At 36.1% G+C, this 14,243-nt stretch overlaps 1 protein-coding gene across 6 annotated transcripts in view; it reads left to right on the top strand.

Annotated features, from left to right (window-relative positions):
• CHD1 (chromodomain helicase DNA binding protein 1) overlaps positions 1-9,874 on the top strand; it is a 55,277-nt gene extending 45,403 nt beyond the window's left edge. For 5 of the 6 annotated variants that reach the window (XM_040579192.1, XM_040579190.1, XM_040579194.1 and 2 more), the window contains 7 exons: positions 1,726-1,983; positions 2,427-2,567; positions 4,698-4,876; positions 6,607-6,703; positions 6,913-6,970; positions 7,838-8,048; positions 8,250-9,874. In XM_040579192.1, the coding sequence (XP_040435126.1) occupies positions 1,726-1,983; positions 2,427-2,567; positions 4,698-4,876; positions 6,607-6,703; positions 6,913-6,970; positions 7,838-8,048; positions 8,250-8,613 (1,308 nt within the window). In that variant the 3' untranslated portion in view covers positions 8,614-9,874. The remainder of the gene's footprint in view (positions 1-1,725; positions 1,984-2,426; positions 2,568-4,697; positions 4,877-6,606; positions 6,704-6,912; positions 6,971-7,837; positions 8,049-8,249) is intronic. The other variant, XM_040579196.1, reaches the window with a different exon arrangement.
• The last annotated feature ends 4,369 nt before the right edge of the window (positions 9,875-14,243 follow it).

Raw genomic sequence — 14,243 nt, forward strand, 5'->3', positions numbered from 1 at the left:
TTAACCAACTATTTAGCCTTGTTGTGTTACTTCTGATGTTACTTCTTTTAGGCCAGTACTTCTATAGGGTCTTTTTTATTTCTAAAATTTGTCACACAGCAGAAACCACTAGAGATGAAAATTCAGGTAAAGTTTAGGGTCATGTCAAAGCTAATTTTATTTTGAAAGTAGTTCACATAAATCAGTGCAAATCTATATGTATCATTAAAATACTACTTCGTTTAAGTAAACTGAATTTTAAATTTTAAAATTTAAAGTAAACTAATTTTAAATTTTACAAACCATTGTAATTGTCAACTCACTCCTTATGAAAAAAAATTAAGTCTGTCAGGCTTAGAAGTACCATGACACATCTATAAAACCCTGTCATTTTTAACTAAAGCATGTATGTATTTAAATTATACTATGAAGAATAAAATGCAAAGACATAAAAAAAAAAAATTGTGTAGACTGACTAATATTTATAGGTAAAATAATTTGTCTGGAATGTAAGATAAGAACTGTGAGCGTCGTCACAGTTCCCAGTAAATTAACATTGGCAACTGAATCCTAAAACTAAGCAAATTCAGTATTCAGACTACTTGAAAAAACAGTGTTAGACTACATCTCCACTCACAACAGAAGACATTGCCAGTCAGCTGATTGACTCGTTATGTTTTGGGAAAGTGCCTAGAATGCTGTCCCCTTTTGTCTGTTTAATAAAAGATATTCATCATTTTAATGCTTTTGGACACAGACTAACAATTGCATTTCTGAAAGCTGGACTATATACAAGAATGGGATTTAACCACCTAAGCGGTTGGCTTTAGCTACTCAGCTGCTGTAGTGTGTGCGATATTTAAAATGTATCTGTTTAACCTCTAGAATATTCAGGAAACTCTTGAAGTCATTGGATTTTTGCTGGGAAGTTTCCATCATACCTAAATACTGAAGTCCTGCTTGGGCTGATTACTTGGTACCTCATCTAAGTAACTTGTTCAGATCCATGTATTAGGCATTCTTTTATCTGTTTTTCTGCAATGGATTCTATATATGCCTTTCCAGGGTGTATTCAACTAATTGCAAAGATAATCATTTTTGCACCTGAACACTTTTGTTACTTACTGTAGTATTTTTCTATTGTCTATAAGGGTTTGAGTTTCCACCTCAAACCTTGTGAGTATTATAAAGACCAGTGGAGTGTCATTCTATTAACCTTCAGATAATTAAATGGGCCCTATCAGACAATCTGCAACTAAGACCTTTCTTTTTAGGCCTAGTAAAAAGAACACATCTGGAAAAAGCTGGGACTCTGTTACCTTGTCCTGTGAATGTTTAATATGGGATTGGTAAAGGGTTACTGGGGCAAAGCTAACTAGAACAGAGGTCTTCTAACATCCCCATCACTTGAGTGTCCCGAGCAATCAGCTCAGTTTTGAGACCTACTTCCTTACAGTTTTTAGCTAAACTACCCTACAGAGGGACAGAATTCTAAGTTAATTCTAAGTTAAATTGACATAATTTCTCACTACCACTGCCAAATCAGTACTTGCTTTGTCACATCAAGGAAATGAGTAGTTCTCATCCTTCTTTACAATGGCATTCAGATGTATTTGATGAGGTGTTAAATCTATATCCAAAAAGAAGAAAATGCACAAATAAAAAGTATGTTTTAATTTTGATAGCTACAAAACCGGTATAGATAGGAACTCAGTTTTATGTGACATATATGCTTGCATATTGCAGGATGAGATTGTTTCAGTGAAACATCCACATAAAAAAATTAAAGCAGAAAAAGAAAATGAAGAAAAGCCTGAGCCAGATATTGGTATAAAGAAGGAAGCTGAAGAAAAGAGAGAGACAAAAGAAAAGGAAAATAAGAGGGATTTGAAAAGGGAGAAAAAAGAAAAAGAGGATAAGAAAGAATTAAAAGAAAAAGATATTAAAGAAAAGAGAGAAAACAAAGTTAAAGAATCTACACAGAAAGAAGTAAAGGAAGAGAAGGTAACTAGGTTTGTTTATCTTATATAGCACTAGAAAAGGACACTAGGTTTATGTGAATGATTTTAAGATGAAAAGGTATTTTGGGTCTGATCAGTTGTCATTTCATTGAAGTCTTTTACATCACTTGAAGTTTTATTTTTACTGCCTGAAATCATGAGGACAAGCATTTGAAATGGGAAATTACATCTTCGATGATACTTATCTTCTTATCTTAGTTGGACTGAGAGTACAAGTGTGTTCAAGAAACTTACTCATTTTCCATTCTCATTTTCCATCCCACAGAGAAAGTAAAACGTGCTCTCATTGAATGTCAGCATGTCTGCATAGTTTTAATTCTTATTATTGAAGAGAATGCAGTTGTTACAGGGATTGTTGTATGTTATAGGATAATTCCAGAGCCAAAATAAAATAATTATTTAAATATTTTTATATCTTGTCCTTAGGTAAATGAAATCAAATCTGAAAGTAAAGAAAAAACTAAAAAAATTCCACTGTTGGATACTCCAGTTCATATTACTGCAACTAGTGAACCAGTTCCTATATCAGAAGAATCTGAAGAACTGGATCAAAAAACTTTTAGTGTGGTAAGTCCCTTTTTGGTAGTTAGTATTTATACCTGCAATTCTAAATGAGGACAATTTCTGATATTCTTGATTCTGTTACAGGCCACAACAACACAGGTGATCTTTCCCTAATAAAATGTCAGATCAATGAATGTTACTGCCACTGTACTGAAGTAATTTTTCTCTTCATTCCAGTAGTTCTATTTTGTTGTTTACTGTATTTATGCAGGATAGTAGGAAAACTTACCCAGTGGTCTGTGTACTGAATGGATTTAGAATATAGACTGTAAGGTTATATCCTCAAGAACAACTTAAAGAGCAGATATGAATGAATTTCAATACCTTGCTGGAATCTCTGGCTTCATCCTACCATATATGCCTTTCTTTGTAAGATAGCAAGAGAAATTCAGTTTCAGCACTTCTCTCCTGAAGTATTGCAGACTGAGATGAGTAGACACAGGAAGGAACAAATGCTAAAGCTCTTAGAAATACCTTGCTGGAGTAATGTCTCTGACACCAAAAGAATTTTGTTTAATCACTACTTCTGACTAAGAACAGAATCAGTATTACAGGAAAAAAGGTATGTGCACACAATTTATGTAAAGTTTTATAGGGTGGCTGGGGCCCTTGGAAAGGTATCAGTGAGCAACTCTGAGCAGCTACTTTCCTGTGGATGTTTCATCATTCACATTTCAACAGTTGTTTGTTTCTACCAGCCAGGTTTACTGGGGCTGTTGTAGGTGCTGGCTGTGACACACAAGTGGGATTCTCTTGAGTGTGGTAGTGACTGGTGTCTGTACAGCTTTATTCTAAACATTCTAAGTAACTCACCTGTGATTTTTAGGATGAGCCTCAAGTAATGCAGGTGGATATGTCCATGTGATTTAAGTGACAGAAAGACACTTGATATCCATGTACAGTTATATTTTTATGATCACTTCTGTATTTAAGTAGTGCACTCTGTAAGCTGTCTTTTAAAGCTGTGGGTAGTGCAATATGTAACGCAGCTGCTTAATTAGTGGCATGACCTGGCAATGGAACAGTTTCCCTGATTTTCCTGAGTTGTCCCTAGATGCTTACATGGTAACTGCAATAATCCATTTAATTCCATTCCAAAAAAGTTACTATTTTAAATGTGTGTGTGTATTTGTTTGTTTATAGACTTCCTTTTGCTCTTACTGGAAGTAATTCTAGATTGAGTCTTTGTACAGATTTTTTTTTTTTTTTTTATCCAGGCTTTTTGTTCTGGAATGTATGTTTATCATTATGCCATGGTCAGATGTAGTCTAATTAGTGTATTTAACTATACTTTCAAATGGAAGTTGCTGCTGAGGGTTGTTCAGGCTTAACTAGTTTGGCTCTTTGTGACAAGGAGAATATGCGTTTCATCTGTTTACCATGCCATTGTAATTGGATGGTATTGCGAAGCAAGTGTCTGTAACTTAAATCATGCTGACTGGTTTTATCTGGATTTATTATTAAAACATTTGATCCGAAGTGTGAAAATTCAAGAATGTGTATATGACATGTATCTGTATTGCCATCACTGGTGTCACTAATCTAGGCATACCCAAAATGGCTTTAGTCTAAATACTGCAAGTTCTGCTAGTATCTGTATTTGAGAACTGCTCAGAGAAGCAACATTGATCCCCTGCTGAATGCCAGGTTTAATTGTTGCAGAAAAGTATCTGTTTGAAATGTACTAAACAGTCTCATACTTCATGCTGACATTGGAAGTTTTACAGCTTTCAAGGTGCTTAAAAAGTCTAGGTCTTCTCCTATATGCTTGTGCTGAGAGTTATGATTGTAAAACCCAGTTGTGATGAGTCCCTTTCCTTAGAAAATCCCTTGTATTAAGTTAGTGCTTTCTAAATCCTTAATATCTGTATTTTATAAAATTTAATGCTTTCACAGAATAAATTTCCAGCTGGGTTCAAAATACAACTTTTTCCAAAGGAAACATGTAAAACATTTTTAAGAGCTGTGAGCAAGTCTTGTATTTCATTTGGCTTATAACAATATTGTCTCTGCCTGTATATAGATGCGTGTATATGTATACATCTCACAGTAAAGTGTGGGTCAGTTTTAGAATTCTTTTTTTTTTTCTTATTTCCCCTTTAAATTAATACATTTTTCTTTTGCATTTTACAGTGCAAAGAAAGAATGAGGCCTGTTAAGGCAGCACTGAAACAGTTGGATCGACCAGAGAAGGGCCTTTCTGAAAGGGAGCAGCTGGAACATACTAGACAGTGTCTAATCAAAATTGGGGATCACATTACTGAATGTCTGAAGGAGTACACAAATCCTGAACAAATTAAACAGTGGAGAAAGTATGTTATTCTCTGTGGTTTTTTCTGGGAAAAGGAAAATCTGTAATTGCTTCTCTTAAACAGAATAGTTCTTAATTATTTCTTGTTGGGCCTTTCTTGTATCTTTCTGCTGTTTTAAATAGGAGTCTATAAAAAGATGATTACAGAGAGTTCTGACTTTTAATGGTTTGACTTTTTCATACTGCATAGCAATGCATTTGGCCCAGTAGGTGGAGTCATCTCACAACTGAGAGCAAGCGCTAAATAACTTGTTACTTCCCTGTGTTTTGGGAAAAGCATCCTTTAAGGATCTGGGGGGTTTTCAGCTTTTAGGTGTTTGGGGTTTTTTTTAATTCCTGCTAAAAGTAGGTATTTCTAAATTTATGATGAACTTCGCATGATTTTGAGTTGCAGAATTCTTTATTCTTTTTAAAATACACTCTAAAATTAATTAGATACTGCATGTTGATACTTGATAAATGATTTATCATAACATACTCAGATGTATTCCAAAAATGAAAGAAAAAATTGCATCTTTGAGTTGAAAAGTTTATAAAATAAGAAACAGTGTTGGTGTGTAAACTTAGTATATTTCACTGTTAAGTTCTTAATGCAATTTCAGTTAGTTTCATTAGAATATGCGCTTTAATCTTTTTTATGGTTGAAAATGCATCTTGCACTTCCATATACAGAAGTCTGTTAAGTGTTTAATTTTCTTGAAGACTTCTGTTACTGTAGAATGCTTCTGCTATTTTTACTTGCTTTACTTCAAAATACTAAGGTGATCCAAGATACAAAACCAAGGTCCACGTCTTAAATTTGGGAAATGTTATATTTCTTCAAGTGAAAACTCATAATAGAGATATTATTCATACTACTGCAACAATATTATATGTAGATTAATAGAATATGTATTTTGGCTATTTTTGATAAGAAGAGTAGTTAAGCTACTTAGCTTATAAAAAAGGTATACAGGTGTCATTAGGCACACCATTGACTGGTTGACTGCTTTTGCAAACCTCTAAACCAAATTATAATCTTTAAATAATCAGTGAAGAAACAGACTGTTGCATCCTGAGCCTGCACGCTTCAGATACTTCTGAACACTGGAATCTGTAGTCTTTTAAGCCTTCCACCTAGACTTTAGATCTGTTACCTGTGATCATAGAAGCATACGTTTTCTTCAGGGTTTTGGCATCTTGACAGCAAAAGACTTGGATCTGGTTTTCTTTCATTCCTTCAAGCACAGATTAGGTACAGATTTATTTATTGCTATGCCACTTCCATCTTCTTTCGCAGTTCTTGTTTGGTTTCAAAAGCTTTGACCAGGCTTTGGAATTCTGTGGAAAAATTCTCTCACTGATATTTTCATGAAATAAGGCTTATAAGTCAAATGTCTTACACATCCATTGTAAGACATTTGCGGTTTGGAAGAATTTTTCCTTTATTGAATGGAAAATGCTCAAACTTCAAACAAACATTCAGAAGACATGTAAACTGATAGCTAGATTTTTAATCAGTTTCACAAATCATTCTGTTAACACAGTTCTTATTAGTGCTACTTCCCGTGCACTTTGCACTCTGAAGTAATTAGGATAATTATTACAAAGTGACAAATTGTTAAAGAAATTAATCTTTCAAATGTCTGAAATGTCTGTTCAAATAATTTGAATTAAATTCATGTTCTGTTGCATAGCACAGGAAAAACAAATGTATGGATGAATTATAACTTCTCTTTTCTTCTTCCTAAGAAACTTGTGGATTTTTGTGTCGAAGTTTACAGAATTTGATGCCAGAAAACTACACAAACTATATAAACATGCAATCAAGAAACGCCAAGAGTCTCAGGTAATATTTTCAGACTCTTTCTAAATACATAAATATATATTTTAAGTATTGTAACTCTTTTCTTAGATTTAAAGGTCAATAAAGAACACAAATACTCTTCAAGTAGTATTTGTGTTTGTAGTAAAGTAGTCTATTGTTAAGATATTTTTCTAATGAATTCAGATGAACTTTGGGATTTAGCAGTGAGTTTTTGTACTTGTCTCTTTTAGCAACACAATGACCAGAATATTAGCAGCAATGTGAATACACATGTAATTAGAAATCCAGGTAAGAAATCTTAAATATATTTCTGTGTCAGGTATCTTAGTTTTCATGTTTATTTCACATGTCTTCTAGATAGTCTTCCACACTGCTAAGTATCACAGAGATAGGCTGATTAGCAAAACTTCACAAGTTTGCTGATGAAACCTGGCTGAGTACAGACTGAAGCTGGTACTCGCTGGGTTTAGTAGCAAGTTATTTGGCCACCCTTTAAAAAAGCTTTGGATACAATTTTGTGTTTAAATTTGGGGAGAGGGAGATGTCTACTCAAAACCTGTAAATTTCTTGGAAATTCTGTGCCTGTTTGCAGCTATATAATGTCTCAAGCATGTAAGAAGGCAAGCTGTTGCTTGAAGTCATAGTTTATAATTAGTTACATGGGCTCTTATTTTCGACAGTAACACTGATTCTTCTGTGTTCCCACACTGCTTTCTTGTAATCCTTGCTTTTTATCTTGTGTTATGTAACACTTCAAGTGTATTTTCATGGGCTTAAAATCAACCAAATGTATTTTAGGGATATCACTGACATTTCCTTAGAGAGGAAGTTGTTACCATTCTGTCTAGAATTTCTCTACTAAAGGCACCTCTCACTGCTCCTTTGGACCACACTTAGCTTCATAGACTGAATAGAGAGGTTGAAAAGTTCAGTTTCAGAATCCTACACATTTACATTGTAGCTTGCTTCCCTCTTCTGAGGTTTCTTTCAGTTTGCTCACATCAGTGCATTTGTCTTTCAACTATTTAGATCTTGTTTCTGTCCAGTTATAACTTCACTTTCATACTGCTTTACATCTGACAGGTAGAGGTGTTGTTTGAATTAGGTGGAGAAAAGACTTTGAGACTTCCTTTTAACCTCTGCTTTATTAAACAGATGTGGAAAGATTGAAGGAAAATACAAACCATGATGACAGTAGCAGGGACAGTTATTCTTCTGATAGACATTTGTCACAATACCACGATCATTATAAAGACAGGCATCAGGGAGACGCTTACAAGAAAAGTGACTCTAGGAAAAGGCCCTATTCAGCCTTCAGCAATGGAAAAGATCACAGAGACTGGGATCACTACAAACAAGACAGCAGGTAAGATTCTTCATCAATTTAAAAATCTCTGCAGAATTCCCTTCCATTTTTGTAGTATTCTTGTAGCAAGCACCAAAACATCTTTTTTGAGTAATGCAAAATTGCAGTGATAGCTCTCTAATGCAGTTCTGTTGATATGACATAATTGTGGCTTCTAATGTGTGTTCAGTAATATTAATGCAAATACTGTCTATGTTTTAGATACTACAGTGATAGTAAACATAGAAAGTTAGATGACTACAGGAGCAGAGACCACAGGTCAAACCTGGAAGGAAGTTTAAAAGACAGCCGGGCTCATTTGGATCACCGTTCCCATTCAGACCACAGGATACAATCAGATCACCGTTCCATTTCAGATTACAGCCATCATAAATCTTCTAGAGATTATAGGTACCACTCAGACTGGCAAATGGACCACAGAGCTTCAGGTAGTGGCCCAAGGTCACCATTAGATCAAAGGTCTCCTTATGGTTCAAGATCTCCCCTAGGACACAGGTCTCCATTTGAACATTCATCAGATCACAAAAGTACACCTGAACATACATGGAGTAGCCGGAAAACATAACAAAGACTGACATTTTCTGGACGTTCTTTTAGCCATATACAGTAAACTAACACAGTAATTGCCTTACATGACTTGAAAGATACAGACTGGATATTCTATCAGTAGCAGTATTGTTACTTCTTTCCAGGATGCAAGGTCTATTATCCCAACAGAAGAAAAATATTTTTGTATTTAAAGTTTATGCTGCACTGTGCTGCAAATGCTGTGGCACTCTTTTTCTAAGAAATGGAAGATGTTTACTTTTACAGGGACCTCAACACTGCCCCTTTCAGACTGGATCTTACAATAAAACTCTTCATGTCAGAGTGGTTCTAGGCTGAACCCATTTTAAATTATGTTTGTAAAGAACTTGTAAACACTGACCTGTGCTTATATTTCAGGAATGGGTGAGGAGTTTATTTTCTTTTGTTTCTTAGTAAAAAACTCTCAAGGACTTTGTTCACTTTCCAAAGCTACTTGTTTACATTGTACACTGCGACCACCTTCCCGCTTTTCATCACAAGCTTGAATATTTAAATTCTGTACCTATAACTGTAAAATAGCCAGGATTTCTCCTGTTTGTGATCAGTTATAATGCCTTTTTACAAAACAAACAAACAAAAAAATAATAATTAAAAAAAACACAAATGGCTGTAAATTATTGTAAATTAATTAAATGAGCTTTTTTCCCTCTCAGGCTTTTTTTGACTGTTCCTTTCCCCACCAACTCAGGCCTTCTTGTCACAAGTATGAAATAAAATCAGTGTACTTACATGTTTTAATAAAATACCTTAATGGAATCACTGTTCAGAATGTAAAAACGGGGAAGGGGAACATGTTACTCTGTTTAGTGCTCCTTTTTTGTTGGATACTTTAGATACATGTTTTGAGTTTGTTTTTTTGGGGATATTTTGTTTGTTTGTGGGTTTGGGGTTTTGTTTTTGGGTTTTTCTTTCATTCTTTTTCTTTCCCTATTGTCAGTGTTGTGATTGTAATGAAACAGTAAGAAATATCTAGCTATACTATGCACTGGAAAGCTTTTCAGGTGCATTGGTTTTAAAGGAGTGTTAAATATCTGAACACTTCAGAATCCAAATCAGCCAAAATTTATTGTAAACCCATTTGTGTTCCCTCTTCAACATGGGCAATAATGTCAAATGTGCTATGCAGCCAGTTAATATTTTAGAAGATTTGAATGACTTTATTAGACAGAATTGTTACAGTGCACACTGATTGTACATAGATAACTTCTATCTGACAAATTAAATTTAAACTAAAAGGATATGTGGGCTCTTGAAGTTTTCTGCTGTGTTTTTTTCTCTACAGCGTTACTTTTTCTCAGGTTTACCCATAAAAACATGAAATTCTTCAATAAATTTTAATATGCAGTGTTATAATTAGGGAAGACATCTAGCCTGACATCATGTCGTTGGAGCTGTATCAGTTGCTCCAGTTTTTCTTTGCTCTTGCAATGTTGAGCATTTTTTCTGATTAGACATGTTTATATGAAAACATTAATATAGAACCAAAATCTGTCCACAGACTACCTGTTAGGATCTCACTGTAGGCACAGTTGCTGTCCATTAAGTTTTAAGCTTATTTAATGTAGGCTGGGACTCAGTTAATTAATGCTGCTTCATTCCTTGACTCTTCATCTTCTCAGGATCTGATGGGTTTTGATTTGTTCTGCTTTTGAGCTTAATTGCTGGAGCAGTGTTTAGGCAGTGGAGTGATATCTGGTATGGTTATGCATGTGTGCCATACATTTTACGCTTCCAGTGACGAAAATCTAGAAGCTGGAGCATCTCCAACGACTGACTGAGTCTTACTGCTTGAGTAGTGCATAAATCCATCAATAGAGCATAGGTGGAGCAGTCCTACTAAGCCTGGTTCACCATCAGTGTAGCTGTATTATGGCATTGTGGCTAAGCATATCTAATGTGACATTGTTAGCCTGCATCCATTTTTGTTCGAGGTGTCTCAGGTCTTTCTGAAATAAGAAAGACAAGATACTTATTGGTAGCTTTGATGATTAGGATCTTGGCAATTAGTCTGCTTTAGGCTGTGTTAACTTTTAGTCAACCATATTTACAGATTTACAAATCCCACTTGCAACAGCTTAAGTTTTTCCCTTCTGGTTTGGATAAAGTCTGAAGTATAAAGTTTGATGGTGGAGATAGCCTCCGTTGCTTATGGTGCTGAATGTTACGGTGTATCTTACTGTTTAGGAGCATCCCATATCCTCTGCAAATGAGTCATCTATAATTAATTTTCCATGCATGCAGATTTGATCCTTCTTTTGTTCACTTGTAGTAAAAAGACCTGAAGGAGCGTGTCCGGTTCTGAAGCACCCATCAGATACTAATGTTGTCTGACCATGAGAGGTTTCGGGAAGTAAGAACTCTAGGGACTGCAACTACGTGTAGAACTGTTGATAGATTTAGGTGTTTAATCTACCATGTATGGAAGTCTAAGAATTCCATCTTAATCCTGTTATGTATTTCTAGTCTACTATCTCCAGTACTACCTAAAAAGAACAGATTGCTGCTCAGTCTGAAAAAGCACATTAAAAAATGTATAGCTTCTATTACTTTTAGGGACAGAGAAATGCATGGCCTGGTGGTTGCAATTAGTTCATCAGATGCTGTGTTTGCATCATTTACCTGCTTTTACAATCACTCTGTTTTCCCCATTTTGATCTTCAGTGTAGATGTCCTGGTGTCTGAGCAGCACTCAGTTTCTGGTTTCTGAGAGCCTTTCACTACTATCAAGAAACGGACTTGCAAAGGATTCCAGCACCAACCACTAAACGACGGCAGTTTCTGCAGACACATGACAATCCTACAAAAGGAATGTACCCCCAACAGCCTTTGAGACATGGACAGCTCAGCAACCTAAAGCACTGACTCCCTAGGCTTTGGTGCCTGCCTGCCTTCTTGTCAGTGCTCAGCTGGCATTTTTTGTCCCTGTGTGATGTTCTGTCATCAACAGATGGATTCTGTGACCTCCGGAGCCCTTACTGTTTAGCTGCAGGGTTCCCACTTAGTGTAAAATCCCAGTGAAGTACTCTTCTAGTTAATGTTATTTTAAGGAGCAGTTTCAGTCTCCAGCATTATGCTTAGTGTTGTGTTCAGTGACAACTGCTTTTTCTGGAGGGAAATTACCTCATCGTTACTTAGGAAGATGGGCAAGACTGGAGACACTAAAGGAGATGATCCCGATACCAGCTTTTTTTTCCTGATGAGACATTTTATTGCAAGTTTCTCTATGATCAAGTTTTATTTGAACAGCAAATTAATTGAATCCTAGCTTCTTTTTGTGTGGAGGTCCTGTATGGCTGACAGGAGGTCCTCTCATTTTTACCTTTACAGAAAGACAATCTCTTACTTCTACTGGAGAGTAGTAAAGACTATTAGAATAGGTAACACCTGGTATGAGTCATCCACTTCTACTGAACAAGGTTGGTTTTACTGAACTATGACAAGTAGTGATGTCACTTGTAAATCTTCAATCTTCATACAAGCTAGTAGGGTTGCACCTGAAATTTAGGCTTTGTTTTTAAAGCTACGCTGAAGTTTTATTTGTGAAATGCTTCAGAAGCAGTGGCTTAAGAAATAAAATTGTGTGAGATAAAGCTAGGAGCAGAAATAGGAGGAGGTTCATAGAATTCGTTTTTGTTTCTTACCCTTTTCATTTTTCTCTGTAGCCCAATTATTAAGATCTAAGTTGAGAATGACCAGGTAATGGGGAGCACATTCTGGTCCACCCATCCTTATATTCTCACGCTGCATGAGGTCAGTGAAAGATAATTCTTTGTATATGGCCAATAACAAAACCAAAGAATGTTTCTAGCTTGTATTTTCCAACTCCCTGGCCCTACAAATTTAATTGGTAACTATCTTATTTTTTAATTGCTTTGGGATAATGATAATCCATTATAATTGTTAATTTGCATAAAGTAAGAATTGCCATTGTCCTATTGAAAATAAAATCTTTTTAGACCTAACATACAAAGAAAATTACGCTTTTAAAATTATTTATAGCATCTTTATAAACCTATTATGGAAGCCACTTTGGTTTACACTCTAAAGCTCAGCATTAGTCTTCTAAACTATATCAATATAATTCCCTCTTAAAATATAGCAGCTGAATAAATTTTTAAGAAACTTTAGATATTTGTTCGTATATTGTAGAAAAAAATGGAGTGGGGTGTTGTTTTATAGACAAGTGCCAAGTCCTGATCAAGCGTATAATTTTCAGTTTACTCCAAAACTTCATTATTTACACAAACTGATAAATACAGAAAACTTGCATGCATTTGTGGATTATCAAGACAGTATTTAAAATTTGTGTTCTTCCATTGCATAATGTGGCTCACCTTCATGCATCTTAATCATTCATAGGAAGTAAATGGAGCCCTTTGAGATATGTAAGCGCTCTCTGGATTTCAGAAAGAAACTTCAAAGCAATTAATTAATAGTTCTGTGTTTTGTCAACACCTGAGATGTAACTGTAACCCCAAACTATTTAGTTCAAGCTTGACTCATTACAAATACATTTTATTCTAGCTATAAGGAAAAAGGTAGCCATGTAATGGTCTACAATAATATATATGAATTACATGTGGGGGGTAGCTGCACTCTGAACCTTGGTTAACTGCTTGATCTTTCTGTAAGGAGTGACCCACAGCCTTTGGCCACAGCAAGTGACATGGCCTCATACGGAAGTTCCTGTGTACCTGGGCATCTCTTCCATTACGGAGCCAAGGCAAGATACCTCTCGTGCATATCATGGATGTATCTGTCAATAGGCAACAGCGGTCTGTTTCACCTAACCCTTGTAAAGTCTTTCCCTGGCAGCATGTTACCTTTTATGTGATTGCATATAACGAAGATACTGATCAATTTGCCTCCTACTGCATGGCCACAAAGGACCCTGCAGGACTTTGAGCAAAGGGCAGCAGGACACAGACTACCAGCACAATTTACACAATGCATTGGTCAATCTTGGGCGACATTTGAAGGACCTCTAGTAAAGAAGTCTGCAGAAGATGGGTCATGGTCCAGATCTGGCTGGCAAACCACAGCATGGGCACATTCTTACTGAGATCATGAATCCAGCAGTACCAGCTCTATTCTGGAACTGATTTGCAAAGTTGTAACACAACAGAGTGCCTTTTTGTGTGAAGGCTGTAAATGAAAGCCAGCGACAATACAACGACTGACTAAAGCCATATGAAATATTTTTCTGTTTAGGATTTCCTGCCAAAAATATCAATCCTAAATTTGAGCAAATGGGCATAACTAATTGTGAGAGCTAGGCTTACCACAGTTGATCCCATATAGTTGCAGGTACCATGTTTGCATGCTGCAAGGATGGATGACAGTCTTACAGCTGTGTATGGGGTGCCTGGCTACACCTGCTGGGGAAGAGGAGTCAGGCGAGCGTGTATGTCTTGGGTGCCAGCCCAGTGATGACTGGGGAGGTGGTGCCCCAGGGTACTGCCAGTCCCTGTGACTCCTGCTGTTCAAACCTAAGGTATGCGAGCCCAGCCTGGTACTGAATGCCCCTGACTTTTCCCATCCCAAATTCCCACCCCACAGCTTCACCCTTAGTGTTCCTCAGTGGGCGTTCTTGTCAACCTATCCCAG

The sequence above is a fragment of the Falco naumanni genome, chromosome Z (genome assembly GCF_017639655.2).
Source record: "Falco naumanni isolate bFalNau1 chromosome Z, bFalNau1.pat, whole genome shotgun sequence".
NCBI lineage: Eukaryota > Metazoa > Chordata > Aves > Falconiformes > Falconidae > Falco > Falco naumanni.